Source organism: Miniopterus natalensis, chromosome 1, assembly GCF_054644295.1.
Source record: "Miniopterus natalensis isolate mMinNat1 chromosome 1, mMinNat1.hap1, whole genome shotgun sequence".
Lineage (NCBI taxonomy): Eukaryota > Metazoa > Chordata > Mammalia > Chiroptera > Miniopteridae > Miniopterus > Miniopterus natalensis.
In genome coordinates, this window is record NC_142081.1 from 116,197,095 (window position 1) to 116,216,464 (window position 19,370).

Genomic DNA, 19,370 nt, shown 5'->3' on the forward strand with positions numbered 1-19,370 from the left:
TTGTCTTCTAATTCACTGATTCAGTCCTCAGCTTCTTCTAGTCTACTGTTTATTCCCTCAAGGGTATTTTTTATTTCAACTATGTCATTCTTCATTTCCGCTTGATTCATACTCATGATTTCTAACTTTTTATGCTGGTGTAATTCTCATTAAGTTGCTTGTAGTTCTAAGTAAGCTGTTTGAGCATCCTTATAACCATTACTTTGATTTGTTTACCTGACAAATTGCTTGCCTTCATTTCATTTAGTTTCTTATGATTCCTCGTTTTCTTTCATTTGGAGGTTGTTGCCATTTTTGCTGTCCCTTTGTATTTGTTTCTGTGTATTAGATCAAACTGCTATGCCTTCCGATTTTCATGGGGTGGTCTTATGTAGTAGGTGTTCTGTGGGACCCAGTGGTTCAGTCTCTTAGATCTTCTGAGCTGAGTTTTCTAGGAATGCCCCTCGTGTGAGTTATTTTGGTTTTCCTGTTGTAATTGGATCTTGAATGTTGTCCCATTCGTGGATGGAATCTCCTCTCAGGCTAACTGGCGGTGAGGCTCACCCCTGATCACATTGTGCGAGCTGTTGTGGAGGTGCTGACAGAACAGGACAAAACACAACACAACACAACAAAACAAAACATGAAACAAAAGAAACAAAACTAAAACATACACAAGACCCCTACAACACCAACAACAGCAACCACAAAAGAACAGAGATAGGAAAGAGAAAAGAGAGGAAGAATGATAGATAAGAAAGAAAAAATACGAGGAGGGGGAAGAAAGGCGGAAAGAAAAAGGAATATGAAAGGTCAGAGATGAAATAAAAAACATAAGAATAAAGAATAGGGGAAGGAAAATGAAAGGGAAGGGAGAAGGTATAAAAGAAAAGGAGAATAAAAAATTCGAAAAGAGAAATAGAGGAGAAAGTAGATATATCCAAAATAGGGAAAGAACGAAAGATGAGAAAGCAGAATAAAAATGGGGGAGAGGGGGAAATAGAGGAAGAAAAGGGAAGAGAAAAATTAGACATATGAAAGAAACAATAGAGACTAAAATTAAAACAAATCAATAAAGCAGATAGATAAAGAAGATAAAGAAAAAAGGGAAGAAAAAAAATGAAGTGCCGTTCATCTCAGCAGAGTTTTGTGCCTCCTAGGAGCAGCTCCCTTTGGATCCTGCTCTTCTGGTGACTTCAGCCGACTGTTCTGTCTGCCAAATCTGGGCTTCCCGGGAAGTACTTAGGTGCTAACCACTGTCAGGAACTGTCCTCCTTTGGCTCTCAGAAACATGTTTGAAGCTTCAAGTGGTACACAGTTTTGTCTGTCTCCACTGGACTTGCCATCTATTAGACTGTCTCCTCCTTCCTGGGGCTTTTCAACAACATTAACAAAGAAGAAGAAATACTGGGCTGCTTGCACATCAGGTCTCTTTTTTAGGTGTCTGTGATGAGCTGAGTTATTTGTGAGTGGAGGGAACCAAGCCTTGGAGGAAAGCCTGGGGTGCCATGATGTTGCAAGTTAAAGGGTTTGTTGCTGAGAATATGCAGATAATTCCAAATCGCTCCACGCTCACTTCTGTCTGTGACACCAGACACACAGCAGGAGCTGCAGAGGCAGAGCCAGTGTTGACTATAGAGAGAACCAGGGTGGAGTGAATGAAGACCCAGCCATGTTTCTGCCCTCGGCCTCTTGTTCTCCTGTTTGGCCACAGCAGGTGGCTCACAGAACACTTCAGAAAAACTCTCTGAATATACATTCAGGTATTGACTTCTAACTGCATGGCCTCAGGCAGAGCTCCTTCTCCAGCTCAGCGGGAAGGCAGATCTTTCTGGAGAGCCTCTGGTTCCTATTTCCAGTTACCTCTTGGCCACTTGAGAACTTCAAACTCAGCTGGTCCAAAGCCAAATTCATTGTCCCTTCAATCTGTGACTATCCACTCAGTCATCTAGGCTTTCAATCCTGAAGTCTTTGTTCTTCCTCCAGTTCTTATGTGCATTAGTTCTCAGCCGCCACTTCCACAATCTCTCTGCCCTGCCCTCTCCTCAGTGTCATTTGTCCCAGAGTTGTTGTCACCTGGGCACCAGCCACGGAGAACCCTGGCTTCCAGAACCCCACAACCTTGAGTCCCCACTTTCCAGCTAGCTGAGCAGCATAGGAACAAATACCAATAGTTTGTTTTCCCTGAGAGAGGAGGCAGATTCTCCCATAGAGGTGAACTCTGCATTTTTACCTTAGTGTTCAGCCTGGGAAGAGTTCCCAGCTTATAACTCGGTGCCTTTCCAGGGATGCCCAAGGCCATTTTCCCCAAAGGAGTGGTATGATAAATTATCTTTGTAAGACCCAGACCTGGAGCATGCTGTCCATACAGGAGTGGCCATCCAGCTGAGCGCCCTCCCTGTGCAGGGACGCTGACCTTTCTAACAAGAGCAGCCCTGGCTCAGCATCCATCACACACGGGTACCTGGAAGCAGCCTGACTCTCCAGTCCCTCAGAGCCTTCCTGCTTTTGTTTAAACATCTATATGTTACATCTGTTTAACATGTGTATAGTTAGCCTTTGTGGAAAAGGGGAACAGAACCACCTGATAAAAGAGACCGTGGAAAATATCAACCGCCTGAAAGCCAAGTTTTAGGAATTCATTGAGTGGAAATATTAACCCTGTGTCTCCAAGGATCTAAGTTTGGGCTGCCATCCCAGCCTGGTTTGTTATTGGACATTTATATATTCTTCCTGTGTAAGGCATATTCAAAAACAAAACATCTGTGAGGGTGAGGGCAGAATTACTGCCTCCATTCAACCGAATAGGAAAAATAAGACCCAAGTATATTGAATAATGTGAATTTGAACTCAGGGAATTCTGCTTCAGCCTCGAAGCCAGAGTTTTAATGAGCATTTCTCCCTCGGAGGAACTCAGGCTGGTGTGACACTGTAGGACATCCTCAGAACGGTAGGATGGAGGTCTGAGACCTTGTCTTCATTGACCCATGATACAGCCTGAAAGGGACCTGCTCCCTCCCTCTCATCAGTCAGATCACCAGAAATGATCTTAATGGCTTCTGGGCCTTAGTAATTACCTAGAGAGGAAAAAGGTCAGAGAGAAGGGAGCTGTCCATTATTCAGGATGATTGTTAATCTTCACAACAGCCCTTGAAGCAGGTACTATTTATTATTCCTAATTAAAGATAGGAGGTGGGTGCCCAAGAGTATCAGGTAAGCTCTCCCCCCAGCATGACTAGTAAGTTATGGCATCTGTTCTGTTAGATCTGACTCCAAACCTCGGGCCCTTCCCTGTTCACCGTGCTTTCTGCTTCAGAAGTGACAAGCAACACTACGACTGTTTGTCAGAGACTACCACGGTCCCTCCCTTTGCAGAGAGGGCCAGAGGCACCCAAGTCAAGATCCATGGCCTGGGTTCATCTCACACTCACACCTGCCATGTCTGCAGAACCAGCATCCATCCGCAGAGGTGGTGTTGAGGACAGATGCTCCCAGCACTGGGTGAGAGGTGCACAGAGAGCACTCTCCCAGGTCTGACATTCCTGCTTAGCACTACAGCCTCAGACACCACGGGCAGAGCACCTCCTCAAGGGAAAACCCACAGTCACAAAGCTGCTACCTGTTGGAAATTCCACATTGAGTGAAGGAGGGACATATATGCATTTTCCTTAGCTTCTAAGGTCCTATGAGCCGAGCCTGTTTTCATCTCTGCTAATTCAGTTCAAACCTAGCTATGCACAATTGCAACCACTTTCTTACCCTGGACCTCCCTTCCCCTTGCTGCTTGGCACACACACATGTGTGCAGTCATACATTCAGGTGTGTGCATGTATACACACACACACTCACACACACACACACTGGTAGAGATGGGAGATGGATCATTCAGTCACACACTTCTTTTATTTCTACTGAGTGTGGTCAGGGGGGAAAAATCACACAACTGCATGTTGGCGCATGACTGATTGTGACAAGTCACATTGATTATCAGTTTTTCAAGGCGGCTGTGTTCGTCTGCCTTCTCAGGGTCTCTGCATGCCCACAATGGCTTTCCTTCCCTCTTGCTGCAGTCTCCACACCAGAAGCTCACCCCCTTTGCTCCAAGGAGGTAACATTGCTTATAATTTTGCAGAAAAAACAAAAGCTAGCACGAGTGAGCTCCATCGGCCTTCCATGCCCTTACCCACAAACTTAACTGTATCTGCCTCAAACTTGTGGCCTTCTCCCCCACCTACTGCATGTGCACACAGGTAGAGGAAGAGTGACCATTGTCCCATCATCCAAGGCTGGCAGGTTCACGTGTCCTTCAGTTCCAGCACCTTCTACCACCTCAGAGAGCCTTCCCGTTCATCCCCTCTCTCCTTTTCTCTGTCTTAAGCAGCTGCTCCTCCATGGAACCCTCCCTTCCACAGCCACCTCGCTGCCACCCTAACAGAAAACAGTTTCCTCGCTGACCTGCATCTTCCTCCAGCTGCCCCCATGCCCCTTCTGGTCACAGCAAAGAAAGGTTCAGAAGATGGGTCTGCACTGCCCACATCCCACAGAGCCCACGCTTTGTGGCAGCCCAGCTTCTGGTCACATCACCCATGGTCAGTGGCCTCTGGGACCCAAATTCCACAGGCGCTTCTCTGCCCTCCTCTGCCTGAATCGAATGATGTCAGCTTTCTGCCCCCAAACTTACTCTTCTTTCTGTGGCTCCTCCTCGTCTCTGTCATTGGCACCACCGCCTCTAGCCCCCCTCCCTCCCCAAGCCAGAAACTAGAGCATCAACCTTGATGTCACTTTCTCTCCCCACCTGCTCCCTTCTCCACCCTCAGTCTCTAATTCCTCTTACGTCTGCATCTTAACTAGCTCTTACGTCCATCCCCTACTCTCCGTGCGCACCGCCTTGGCTGTAATTAGGGCCTTCACAAACCTCTCCTGCTTCTGAAATCTCTGTGCTCACCTCTACTTCTGGTCTTGAGCCTTTGCAATCTCTCCTATATGTTGCCATGGAGCATCTTTCCAGAAATTTAATCTGTTCCCCTACTCATGATTTCCCATTGTCACACTAAGGATATCTTTGTCTGTCCTATGTGATGTGCCTTCTGCATGCCTGTCCAGCCTCATCTTCCCCACCCCTTTACCTGCCACACACTGCACAAGCATCCCAGTGATCACTGTGTGGCCAAGATCCCATTCAGCGAAAGACCTTTGTTTAGATCTCTGGGGCAAACTCCCCATATTGAAGAATAATGACCCTCTGAGAGTGTTCACCAGGCAGGCTTGAGAAATAGGTCCAAAAAAAAAGACCAACCCACCTAAGAAAGTCTCTCTGTCTTTTTTAAAATTTTTAATTCTCACCCAAGGATTTTATTTATTTATTATCATTATTGCTTTTTAGAGAAAGAGGAAGGCAGAGAGAGGGAGAGAGAAGAGAAACATTGATCGGTTGCCTCCCAGGGGACTGAACTGGCAGCCCGGGAATTGAACCCGCAACCTTTTGGTGTACCAGGACCGTCCTCCAACCAACGAGCCACCCGTCCAGGGCTCTCTGTCTTTCTACAGACACAAGTTTGTGTTCAGAATGCTTCCTCTGTGTCTAGGCTGTTCCTTTAATTGTGTGTTCTCTGGCCAAGTGTCCCTGAAGCTGTGGTCATCTGCACTGTTCATAGGAAAATAAATGGGGATGGGATTTGGCTCTTCAAATGTAGACTTTCACAAACAATGAACTGAAGTGGGCAATAGAAAAAAGAAAGTTTTAACTGAAGAGAAGGGGTTTAGAGGCAGTTCATGGCCTGACAGTTGGTGTCTTTCCTGATCGGTGGAGACACCAATTGCTATTCCCTGTCACTCACAGGAACATGGGTGTAAAGTGAGGTGCTCGCTAACCAGAACTTGCTAGATCTCAGCTGGGTGTCTTAAGATTTTAGTGCCCTTGAAATTCTAATCATCAGAGATATTTGGCCACAGAAACTCACAGCGGTCTCAGTTATCCTTCTCATTATGATTGCTCTTTTTTGCTACCAAGTCAGCATTCCAAATGTGACATTTTTGTTCATTACAAAATGAAATCACTGGTGCATTTAATTAACACTTGCTGTAGATTTTCAGTGATTCCCAAGTGCCACGGGATGGATGTGAGAGGGAAGAGGAGGAGGGAGGGGCCAGAGGGGGGAGCCTGGCTGACATCATTGGCCGAACAGTGTTCTGTCTGCTGCAGTCGAAGGATCCCATGAGTTGGAAGCTTTGGGGCCTCTTGCGTATTTAATGTGTGCAAATACATAATGACTTAGCCCATATTTATTCCTACTTCAGACAGTGTGATAAAATATCCCGGGGCTGGGTTTTGTGTGACACTGCTCATGGAGCCCAAAGAACACTCTTGGCCAGGTGCGCACTTGGCCTGGAACACAGTTCCCTTTGCCTCAAAAACAAGCCCTAAGATCCAGTCCTGCTAACTCTGCTGAAGAACCTGTTAAAATGTAGGTTTATTATGATTCAGGTGCAGTGAAACCAGCAGATGTGGAGACAGCTGCCGTTGAAAAAACAGTTTGCTATTCATAGTTCCCAAAAGGAAGGGGCACACGAGGCCAGGTGGACAGGGAACTGGGGGCAAGGGCTTGTATTGTTTCTGTGGAAGGAATGGGTGAGGATTGGCTACTTGGAATAATTTCAGAGGCTCCTCACCCTGGAGTTGTTAGGGGAGGTGACAGGCAGAGTGTGTGGGCTCTGGATCGGTTGGTCTGCCTATGAAGGGCATGCTCCCGGGTGACTCCTTTACTATCTCTAAGAATTGGTTAATGCTGGGAAGGCAGTCCCTCCAGAGTTAATGAGGCCCCAGACATTGGTATTAACCCGTGGTTAGTGCAGAACCAGACTTGGAATTGTCCATTCAGACACTCCGAATCTACAAGAAATAACTCCTTTTGGGAGGCTTACCCAGAGACCTGGAATTTTCTTTGTGAACTGGGTATTTGAGGAATCCCCACACTGGTAGTTAAAGAAATGCAACATCGCCACCTACTGCTGAAAAGGAGTACCTTTGACAAGGCTCTCAGGAAAATAAAAAACAAAAAACAAACAAAACAGAACTGGTTTAAAAAAGAGAGAAAATAGAAACTCTTGACTTTGAACTGAAACTACTGCCATTTCCCATTTCCACAGAACTTTCTTCTCACAAGTGTGCAGGGCCTCGGTGTGTGAACTGAGACGTCTGAGGTCTGTTTTTCTCTAGGCATTTTTGACTCACCAGTTCCCTTGCACAGATGGCAAGTTCAGGATGAGTTAAATATCCAAGGTTATAGAATAATAATATGACAGGCCTGGAACTCACAGGGTTTTCCAAGCTGTTTCTTAGTGATAAAGGGTAACAGGAAACTGCTTTACAATTTCTGTCAAGAGGAGGTGATTTTTTTTCCTTCATGTGAGAATATGCTTGTTATTTCCTCTACCTTCTTGCCTCTTGGACAGCCAGACAACACAGAGCTCGGTGGAAATTAATGCTGTCAGAAAAAAAGAAAAAAAAGAATGCCATCTGATTTTAGTTTTCTATTATTAGAGAGTTGAAAGGGGAATTGTTATGTTTCCCTTTTTTTTCTTAATCCTCTCTTGAGGATATTTTTTTCATTGCTTTTTCAGAAAGGGGGGAGGGGAAAAGGAAACATCAATGTGAGAGAGATACATTACTGGTTGCCTCCTGCACACGCCCCAACCTGGCACATGAAGTGAACCCGCAACCCAGGTCTGTGCCCTTGACCGGGAATCAAACACGAGACCCTTCAGTTCGAGGGACGACGCTCTGACCACTGAGCCACACCGGCCAGGCCGTTGTTTCTTTAATATACTTTTGAGAAAACCGGGGCTGGAAATACAGAATGTCTTCACTCCTAAATGCTCAAGAACTAAACCAAATGCAATAAAGACATAATGCGTTGCTTTGAAAATGAAGTTGCTCCAGACCCAACAGGTTTAGACTCCAAATGATCGTTACAGAGCTCAGCTCACTCACTCACTGTTGAACTCAAGACGCCCCTGCTGTTATTCTGGCTTTCGGAGTCGAGGCGAGCAGCAGCTTGGTTTGAACAACTTTCCATGTTATCAGTGAGGAAAGGGGCAGGGCAAGGGCCGGATGTGGAATATAAAACCCCCTAACCTAGAATTTCGTGACATCTGGGAAACCATGTATTTCTTCTCCCTCCTGCATTGCCTTCATTGCGCGTTTCACTGTCCAGTAAGAACTCCAACCAGCGGCGAGTGCAGAGAACAGTTGAAAATCAGAATTTCATTCCCAGATACATAGTAAGGTCAAGTTCATGCCAGGCACTGCGGTAGTCCTGGAGAGGCACTACAAGGAGCGAGCAGCAGCCGCCTAGTGAGGAGGCTCCCAAGGCACAGAAAATTACAGACTGTGAGGCAACGCCACAGGCAGAGGGCGGCGCAGGGGCCTGGGAGAGGGCTCTTCTGTGGGGCGAGTCAGTGGAATCAGGCAACGTGTGGTGATCCTGAGCGAGGGCTGAAGGGAGCCAGAGTGAGCTGGGTGTGAAGGATTGTTTTGGGGGCCAGGTGAGAGGAATAACTTGAACGAAAGCACAAAGCAAGTTTCACCTGTAATAGGCCACACCTGCAAGTCACCCAGCCGAACTGGCATTCTTCTGAGCCACCTCGAGTGGGGTCCAAGGCATTGTCCCCCGTTCCTCCTCTCCCACTCCTTCCCCTCACTTCCCTCCTACCCTCCCTCCATCCTTCCCTCTTTTCTCCCTTCCTCCCTTCTTCATTTTGATATTCTGACTGCCCCTCTCCAAAAGCCCTTTATAGTGGATGTAGATTTTAATTAAATCAAATTTAACTTATTTTGCTTTGAGATGTAGAATTTGCTACTGCATTGCAAGTCTCCGTTATTAGAGACCTGAAAGTTACACAACTCGACAGTTCCTCTGAGACCACCACAGACACTGCGTGGAGGCTTCCACATACTACAGTACCTGCTCCAGGAGGCAGATGCCTTCATTTATTCATCTATTTATTTATTTACTTGGGGGGGGGGGGCTTGTGGCAGAGATCAACCAGCCCAGGCGTTGCAAGAATGGGGGCCATATAGTAATTTCCAAAAATTCTGTAGACTCTCACATAATGGTAATTGTACTGATATCTGTTGATTGAAAATATCTGCTAATACTTGACATTACTCTGAACTGACAAATTTAAATGAATCTGTAATGTATTAATCACAACAGCCTCTGCACACATTTGAAAAATGATAGAACACATTAGTCCATAGACAAAAGATTGCTGACTGGTGGCCTTGGACTTGAACTGGCATATGGACTCTTTTTTTTTTTTTTTTGCTTTATACAATGTTGGTGTGTTGTTTTTGTGGTTATTGTTGTTTTAATCTGAATTAGTTTCCAGTACTGAAAGCAGTAGATTCTTAGATGTAGAGCCACTGACTGAGTGCTGCCATCTCCTTTTATAATCTGGAAAAGAAGCCCAGAGAGATTATGTGACTTACCCTACATCACACAGAGCTGGGACCAGACTGCTGGCCTCGACTTCTTCCCCAGGATTCTTTCCATCGCCTTGTAATGCGGTTCTAGAACATTATGCCACTTGTTTCTTCTCTTTTCACTGCATCTCCCCCTGGGGGTCCCCAGTTTCCATGAGGCAGGTATCCAGTGCCCCTAAGAGTTGTTACACCCACTCATAGCCTTCTGCTCCTCCAGGGCCCTGCATTTCAATCATCTCCTCTTTCCCCTCTCATCACAACTCCTACTCCCTTAGTGCAGCTGATCCTTAGACAAGCACCAACACCTTATCTAATTAAGGAATTTAATAAACTCCAAAGTCAGTGTGTAAAGGTGCACTTAATGTAAACTTCAATAATTTTAGCATATTTCATCTTGAAAAACATCAATAAGTCTCACCTGGATAAAAATTCAATTCTTGTTTGGCTTAATATGCATTAATGTTACCGTGTTGAACTTGTCACCCTCTGGATGTACAGAAATCAAACCACACACCAACACCTTCGGGAAGACAGGTCGTAGTCATTTTTAAGATAATTTTGGCTCCTGGTTTGATTAAGCAGAAGAGGCTATTTTTAAAAAATCCAGCTCAACAATGATTAGGACAAAAAAATAATGTACTGAAAACAAATAGCATTGTTTAAAAAATGGAAAGCAGCCCAGCCGGGCGTGGCTCAGCGGTTAAGCATCGACCTAGGATCCAGGAAATCAGGGTTCGATTCCCGGTCAGGACACATGCCCGGGTTGTGGGCTGCAGCCGATCAGTGACTCTCTCATCATTGATGTTTCTACCTCTCTCTCCCTCTCCTTTCCTCTCTCTGAAATCAATAAAGATATATTTTAAAAAAAAAGGAAAGCAGGTAAGGAATGAGAAAGTAAACGGCTGAGTTTAAGTCCACTCTAAGAAGCTGAAGGCAGGCCCGGTTCTTTGCCAGAGTCAGGGCTATTAGGCATGATGGTCCTAACCCACTATAAAGACTTGAAATACACTGTTTTCTCTCAAAAAAGGAATCATATGAAGGTTACAGGTGATACCTTTTTCTCGTGTTCATTTAGGACTGGGAGCCCTAGTCCTCATGGCAAATCTGTGGCTCGGAGAGCAGTTGATCATCTGCTGGGTCAGTGCTTCTGCGATTCACCTGCGGTTTTTCCCTTCCAGGTTCTACATAGAAAGCATTTCGTACCTGAAGGATAGCGCCACCATTGAGCTCTTCTTCCTGAATGCCAAGTCCTGTATCTACAAGGTAAGAACTTCCCCTCCCGTTCAGAGTTGCCCGTTGAGGTCTGGAAGAATCATTTGAAGCTGGAAACCCTAAGTTGTTGCCTCTAATGTGATTTTAAGGAATAATAAGAGTAACTTATAAATGATTTACTATAAATAAATGAGAACTCCATGAAACTGGAGCTACCCAGGTTAATAACGTGATTCCTGATCCCATCGCTGTGTTTTTGGCCCCTTGAGGTGTTCTTTAACCTGATCTTAGGGGTCTCCCTAACCTGGCAACGGACACAAAGAGGAAACCTAGACAAGCATGACAGATGCACTAGTCAACTTATATCTCACTAGTGTGAATGGACTTGTAACTTTTATTTTTTTAAACATATCTTTATTGATTTCAGAGAGAGGAAAGGAGAGGGAGAGAGAGAGATAGAGACATCAATGATGAGAGAGTCATTGATCGAGCCCGCAACCCAGGGATGTGCCCTGACCGGGAATCGAACCCCGATCGCCTGGATCCTAGGTCGACGCTCAACCGCTGAGCCACGCTGGGCCGGGCTGAACTTGTAACTTTTAGATGTTCTAGCAGTATCTCTCAGAGATGCTATTGGACTTTGGGTGGGACAATTTTTTTTAATTGTGCTAAAATACACATAAAATTCGCTATCATAACCATTGGTAAATGTGCAGGTCAGTGGTACTGAGTGCACTTACATCATTACCGTCCATCTTATAAAGCTGAAACTCTGTACCCGTTAAACACCAGCTCCTTTCTCCTCCCTCCAGACCCTGGCCACCATTCTGCCTTCTGTCTCTGTGAATCTGACTGCTATAGGTACCTCATATAAGTGGAATCAAGCGGTACAGGGTGGTACAAAATAACACAAAAATAAACTCTGTGCTTCACGTACTCACAACTGTAAACCTACTTTTGCCCCACCTGCGTTTGTTATTTTGAGACTGGCTTATTTCACTTAGTATAATGTCCTCAAGGGTAATCCATGTTGTCAAAATTTCCTTCCTTTTTAAGGCTGAATAATATTTAATTATATTGATATGCCATATCCTGTTTATCTATTCATCCATCAATGGACACTTGGGTGGGTTCCACCTTTTGGCTACTATGAATAATGTTGCTATGACATGGTTTATAAATATCTGTACAAGTCCCTGCTTTCCATTGTTTTGGGTGTATACCCAGAAGTGGTATTGCTGGATTATATAGCAATTCTGTGTTTAATTTGAGAAGTTGCCAGGCTGATTTCCATTGTGACCGCACCAATTTATATTCCCACCAACAATGGATAAAGGTTCTAATTCCTTGGCATCCTCGCCAACACTTGTTGTCTTCTGTGTGTTTCTTAATAATGGCCACCCTAATGGTGTGGGGTGGTGTCTTATTTTGATTTTGGTTTGCATTTCCCTAATTATTAGTGATGTTGAACACCTTTTCATATGCCCAGTGGCCATTTGTGTATCTTCTTTAGAGAAATGTCTCTTCAAGGGACAGTTCTTGATTGGGTGGGACTGTCCCTTGCACTGCATCCAATTCCCCCATATGCTTGTAGTGTTTCCTCCTTCCATTGGAGAACCCAGATGCCACAGGCATTTCCAGCACACACACCCTCCCTGGGGACAGGGACTTGCAAAGCACCCCCTGGGTTGAGAACCACTACTAGGAGAACATATGCAAAATAAGCACCCACTCTGCTGGCCCCCAACATGCACCCTCTGTCTCACTAAGGCAGCCTTCAGCACACACGTCAGGTTGGCCCATTAGCAACATAAAGACAGGGGATACCTGCTCAGGTCTTAGGGTGGCAGGCTGGGTGCTGAGTGCCTTCTGTAAGTCGTGTGACTGAATCTTCATATACCTTTGAGAGGAATATTACTTTTTATCCCTGTTTTCCCTGTGACGTAGATGAGGCTCAGGGAGGTTATGAGATTTGCTTGAGGTCACATATCTACTGAATGGCAGCCTCAGTGAGGGTTGAGGTCGGTCGCCCTGCACCCTGGAGGGCATACTCTCCTTAGAGTAGAAGATGCTTCTGCATCCAGAGAACTTCAAAGCCAAGGACACATGTTATAAAGTGGTCAACAGTTATATTTGAAAGTCCGAGAAGATCCCACTACCTGTATTTTCACACTTAACTAAAATCATTTTGGGGGGATTTCAACAACCCAAAACCATTTACACATGCACATACACACACACGCGCACACATACACACACGTTGAAATGGTGTATTAGCCATCACTTTTCCTTTTGGAAGTATTTCACATTCATTGCTCAGAATAGTTTTTCGAAATGCAAATATTCAAAATAATGAGGGCCTGGTAGTGATCAAATCCAATTCTGTGAAAGGACCTCACTTGGTGACAGTTGCTGAGCCAGGACTTAAACTGGGCTCAAACCCAGTGATTCAAGATCAAAGTATTTTGGGGTTTTGCTGAATGGAGGGAAAAGTCACTAAATGCAGTTCCAGGAACTAGCAGATTCCTTCCTCTCTCTAAGCCCTTCTTTTCTCATTATAACGTGGAAATAATAATACCAACCTTACATACCTCACAGATTATAAGAATAACTGCTGGTTTTTATTTAGTGAATGTGAAAGCTCTTTGAAAACCGTCAGAAATAAAAAGTGAGCACCATCCACTAGGTGGCAGACGTGGGCAGTAAATGTCTGGGAATCCCTGAACTGATGAAATCACACACAAACCCCAGCAAGTAAAAAGTTGCCCCAAATTGTGCTTATACCGGCACCTGGGTAAAGGGAGAGAAAGTTTCCTTCTTGGGGTTGCTCGGTCCAGTCTAATCACAAATGCTCAGCTGGAGTTGAAGGCTGCAGTGCTTCTGAGGACTCTGGGATTCAGGGGAAATAAAAATATTTAAAAAATCCTCATAATGAAATATTATAGATTACCAAATGAAGGTGGTGATGCATTCATTTCTGATCACGTTGCCCACAGCAGCAGCCTGCCTACTGACATGGTTGGGGGAAGGTCAGTCGAGAACCCAGCTGCTTCGTCTCAGGAACTGTCCTAGAGCTTGGCCGTGCCAATGACCCAGGGATGGCTAAAGTTTACAAAAGACACCAAACAGCGTCACGGACGACCTGTTTCCCTCCCTGTCATCAAAAATAATATTTTAATTTGCATAAATTGACACTTAACAGTTTATTTTTAAAATGTCCACATGTATTATTTTATTTGAGCCTCATGAGTGAGGTTGAGTGGGACACATTAACTTTCCAGAGGAAGGAAACTGATGTCAGGGAGGATACGGGACTTACTCAAAGACAAAGGGCCTGGTGTGACCTGTTGTGCAAGTTGTAAACGGAAAGACCTTGGGAGTTCCAGTAGCACAGTGATTATGATTAGGAATTTAGATTTGGTGTCCCACAGACGTGGGTTCCCTTCCCAGCTCCGCCTCTTAGTAAATGCGTAAGTGTGAACACCTTCTGTGATGTCTCCAAGCTCAATGTTCTGCTTTGGTTTGCAAGGAAAATGGTTCTTGAGAAAATGAAGCGAGATGAAGCATGAACTAGGTTAGTACCGTGCCAGGCACACTGTTAGCTCTGGTTGAGATAAAACTGCTCACTTGGGTTCAGGCCCGAGGTGTTTTTTTGGCTGTGATCTATATGTCACCCACGCTGCCCTGGGGCCAGAGGGCGGTGCCAGACATAACCTGTAGGTGATGCTGATACCCGAGGCTTCGGTTGACACAGCACAGATTTAATATCTCCCTTCCTGTTTCTTAGGCAATGATTCCTATAGCACAGCGGAATCCAAGTTGTTCAGATAAAATAAGCTATTTATTCTTGCTTCTTCTAAGACCCTGTTTCATTCACTTTTTAAAGCATAAATATTTACTTTTATCCAAGTAATATATAACACAGACAATAATGCTGGCAAAACTAGAAGGCTGCAGGAAAAGAGGAAGACCAAATATGAGATGGATTGACTCTATAAAAGCAGCTGTAGACAGGAGTCTACAGGAGCTGGGCAGGGCTGTTGAGGACAGGCCACTGCACATCACAAATTCATGGAGTCACCAGGAGTCGGATCTGGCTCAACGGCATGTAACACACACAATCTAGGATGCAGTTTAAAATCTGAATGGTTCTAAGAGGCTTCTTATGAAAAAGATCCCCACCCTCAGTCCCACCACTTACAACAGTTTTAGCTGTTTCTTCTGGTATTTGCCTCTCTGTTTCTAAATAATGGGCACAGGGCATTATTCCTTGAGTTATCCATTTTAGATTTATTGAGTTCCTGTTAAGATAGGTGAGGATGAAGGCCTCCTGTACAACCATCCCCACTTTGCCTTTCCTATTTTCGCATTAGTTCTGGGCGAAAGCCACAGCCGTCAGCATCACATTATTATGACTAATCCAAGTAGCATCCTATGGTTGTGATTCTTTTTTTAGATAACCAGATGTTTTACCTAAAGGTAATAATTGCCTTGCTGTTACTTGTTTAGTTTTTGTGTATCCGTCTTTATTCCCCAAAAGCTTCTACAGACTCCTAAATGCATACTAATATTAATTTCCAAAAGCATCAGGTAATTCATCAGCTCTCTTTGGTTTGGTTTTGGTTGTGCTGCCTTTTGTCGTTTTTCTTGGGACCTCCCTTTTGGAGCCTTCCATCCTCTTGCTATAGTATGCGTGTTGAATCATTCACAGGACACCCCTTACCCATTCCTTCTTTCCTGCACCCCAACTCTGTGGTGGGTTGTCTGTTTCCTGGATCCTGATTCTTCCTGTGTTTTGTTTTACACCATCGTTTCACTGGACAACATCCTACAGCAATCCAGAGAAAGTGCATGTGGGAAGTAAACTGCTTGGGTGCTTGCAAATCTGAAAAAGTCTTCTGCCTTCATATCTGATTAATAGTGTGACTGTGTGGAAATACAGAACGAAGATTTCTCTCAGGATATCTGAGGTGTTGCTTCAGAGTCCTGCTTTGATACCTCATCTCTCCTACTTTTCATCTGTGTCTTTTTATTCTATCTTCTAGGAAATTTTGTCAATAGCGTCTTTAATCTCTTCTATTGACTTTTCAACCTTTGCTGTCATGTTTTTAATTTCCAAGACTTCCTTCATATTATCTGGATTTTCTTTTTTATGCATTATATTATTCTTTGATTGCCTTTGAACCTAATATCCTCTTATTGTTCTGATAATATCATGCATGTGTCATTCTGTTTCTAATTTTTTTTTTTTACTGTTTATTTATTGTGGTCTGTGTCTCTCATTAGGAGGCTTGCCTTAATTATCTGTTGACTCTGGTCTGTTCATTGATATTTAAGAGTGAGGCACTTAGCCCTGGCCAGTGTTGCTCAATGGTTAGAGCGTTGGCCTGAGCTCTGAAGGGTCATGGGTTTGATTCCCAGTCAAGGGTTGCAGCCTCGATCCCCAGCTTGGGTCAGGGCGTCATGGGAGGCAGCCAACTGATGTGTCTCTCTCACATTGATCTCTCTCTCTTTCTCTCCTTCCCTCCTCCCTCCCTTCCTCTCTCTAAAAATCAATGGAAAAAATATCCTCAGGTGAAGATTAACAAGCAAAAAAAAGCGAGACACTCAAAAGCTAACTCATGCTCCCAGGGCCCAGGAGGGGGTGGTTCTGGGTGTCCCTGTGAGGTGATCCATTGGCAAGCTGGTTCTTTCACTATGTACCCCGAGATATCAGTGTTTGGGTGTCCTTTCTCTGTGGCTCTTCGTTCTCTCCAGAGGAACCCCTCCCGTCCTGCCCAGGGCAGGCAGTGGCTCCATTCCTGTACAGATGTGCCTTTCGCCACTGTGCTTTCAGTCCACCGTATCCCAGCTTCCTGTTCATCTTCTCCAGGGAATAGACCTTGGGTTTCTTCAACAGCAGAGATGTGAGAAAAGGGCTTTTGTTTGATTTTTCCCCCCCAACTACAAATACCACCTTCCTACCTTCCACTCTCTTCACCAGGAGGAGACAGAGCCCATGACCAAAGTGGGTTTCTCCCTCACTTTCCCTACTGTACAGCTCCCTTATTTTCTACAAAAAGAGGAGGGAAATTCAGTGCTAACCTACCCAAGTGGCAGACAATAGACTGCAGCCACGAGAGAGCAGGACTGTAATTGTTTAGTTTGAGTAAAGCAGGAGGAAGTACAGACTGAGGCCACTGGTGCTCCACACGCTCCAACAGCACTTCTGATGTGTTTTCTCAACTCAGCTGACATGTGGGTGATGGCAAGGAAATTTATGACCGGGGATGGAGAGGTTCATTTAGAAATCCGTCTAGTCCTGTGGTGAACTCCCATGGGAACTGCGCCTGGGGATGTTATGTGTTCCCTAGGAAGGAACTCGAGACAGCAGAGCTCTCTTGCCAAGCTTCCCATCTGGTTCTCTCCCTCTTTGGATGTGGCCTCCTACGTCAACTGGAGAAGCCATCAGTCAGGAGATAGTGGGCTTGTCACACCACATAGGAGCGGCTGGGTGGACTTGGATTCTCAGCTCTGTCCCCACCTTCAGGCTACAGGATCAAATCCTGCCTGCTCTGAGTTCTCCACTGACAAAATGAAATTGATGTGAAAAGTTAATCACCATAGTGATTTGCAGTAGCCTTGCAAACAACAAACGCCGAGTCATAAAATGTCACTGTCTGTCTAATTTTTTAGAAGGATTCCCGTAAATTATAGAACTTAAAGTTATAAGGGAAATAAAGATATCTGAGACCCAGCCCCCAAGATTCTTCACAGAGAGACAAGAAAATTGGCTCCCACACTGAAAGACCTTCTATCTCCGTTTAATTCCTTGTAGGAGTAATTTGATACTTTTATGATTTCAGTCTAGTGAAGTGAGGGACTAGTCAGATGAGTAACTGTGCAATTATGAATCTCATGTTTGAACTGTGTAACCCTGTCCAGACCTGAAGGGATCAGCTGTTTGCTCTGTAAGTATATTTGTCAAATTTAAATTTTGCTTGATCTCAACACTTATCCAACAATGATAGTCAAAGAAACAGGACCCACAGTCACCATCTGAAGAGGGATGGAAATGTGCCACTTTGGGATGGAGGAAAAGTTGGCATGGGCATTTTTCTGAGTGAATTTTTATGATCATGTTCCATGAATGTTCAGTAAACTCTTTTTAATTGATTACTTTCCAACCCCAGGGAGCAAGGATTCACATATTCCCTGGGAAATTACTAAGTTTGGTGCCTATGTGCCCACTGAGAGCAAACAGATCATGTCAGAAAAAACTTATAATTCTGATGTTAGGTGTGCTGGGGGGGCCTTGCCCAACCTTCCTTTCCAAGATTTCCACATTGGTCTGGGAGCATCACATGTTATGGGAGCTTAAATAATCAGCCTTGGGCCGTGCTTACCACTTAGGTCTAAATACCATTCCTTTTGACAAAATTGAAATATGTGGTCTTTATCCAAGATCTTTAAAGAGCTTTGCTAATGAGCAGATGATATCATCTCCTCTGAAGATGAGAGAAACAAAGCCCAGAATCAAGTCCCACAGGACAAATGAACCAACATAAATATTAGTCTCAGACTTACAGCATCCTAATCCTTATTTTGCAGAGTGATTATTGCAGGTGTAGCATGTGTGCTCATATGACAGAAAGTGGAAGCTCAGGACAGAGAAGGCCCTTCGTTTTCAACTCTAGAAACAGACTCATGTGGACTCACCATCTTGGCTGCCCATGACCTCTAAAAGATTCCTCAGGGTCATGCAATGGGCTGTGTACAGTGGACAGCAAGAGCTATCCCTGTGCCACACAGTGAGAGTGGGGGCCCAGCGTGAATGGCATATACTCCAAGGGATCATGAGACAAACATGAAGTGACTTGACTGATGAAAAACTGGCAAAAGGCTAGAAAGAGAAATTGTGCAAGATCACATCAGTCCTATCATGCACCACAGCTCCTGTTTGCCTGGGGGCGAGTTCTTGTAGTCATTACGAGTGAGTTGTGTAATAAGGTGGGGCAGTTACACAGCCACAGGGAGGCGAAATGTGTGCATCAGGACCCACTTGGATGATATACACACACATGTAGACACATACACACACACAGTGCTGCACACCTCTTTCAAAAATATATAGCTTACTGAAGATTTCTATATATGCCAAAAGTGCTGAAGAACAGAGGCAAAACTGTGGAGTTCAGATGATTTTTAAACACCAATGAGCAAAAGTAAATAATACAAACATGATATTTGTAGTGTGTCTTAGAGTTTCCAAATCACTTCTACATTATCACCTCACCAAACTCAGTAATATAATTGGAAGAGAAATTGCTGTTCCCATTCGACTGGTAAGGAAGATGAAACTCAAGATCAGTGATTTATTCAATGTCCCAGAGCTGTTTGGAGGGTGAGAACTAGAATCTGGAATGTTCAGGTGAGCATAGAAATGATCTTAAGGAGGACAGCAAGAAACTATGATCTTATATTTTTGTGAGTGAGAAGAAAGGTCACAGTTGGTAGGATTCATTCGGAAACCCACTGGCCCGCCCTGTAAGTCATTCTGAATGGGCTTTGCAAAGGTTGTCCTCACTGGAAGCTTCACAACCTACCATATGGTTGTTAGTCATATTTTATTATAATTATATCATTAATCTTATGTGAAACTTGGAATTTCTGTCATTCCTTACCAGGGAGGAATGCTTTTCATTAAGATTCTTGG

The 19,370-nt window shown here is 44.5% G+C and overlaps 1 protein-coding gene across 6 annotated transcripts in view; it reads left to right on the forward strand.

Annotated features, from left to right (window-relative positions):
• The window catches only part of FRMD4A (FERM domain containing 4A), a 441,288-nt gene that overhangs the window by 300,932 nt on the left and 120,986 nt on the right, over positions 1–19,370 (forward strand). For all 6 annotated transcript variants that reach the window (XM_016210040.2, XM_016210038.2, XM_016210036.2 and 3 more), the window contains exon 5: positions 10,642–10,726. In XM_016210040.2, coding sequence (XP_016065526.2) covers positions 10,642–10,726 — 85 coding nt within the window. The remainder of the gene's footprint in view (positions 1–10,641; positions 10,727–19,370) is intronic.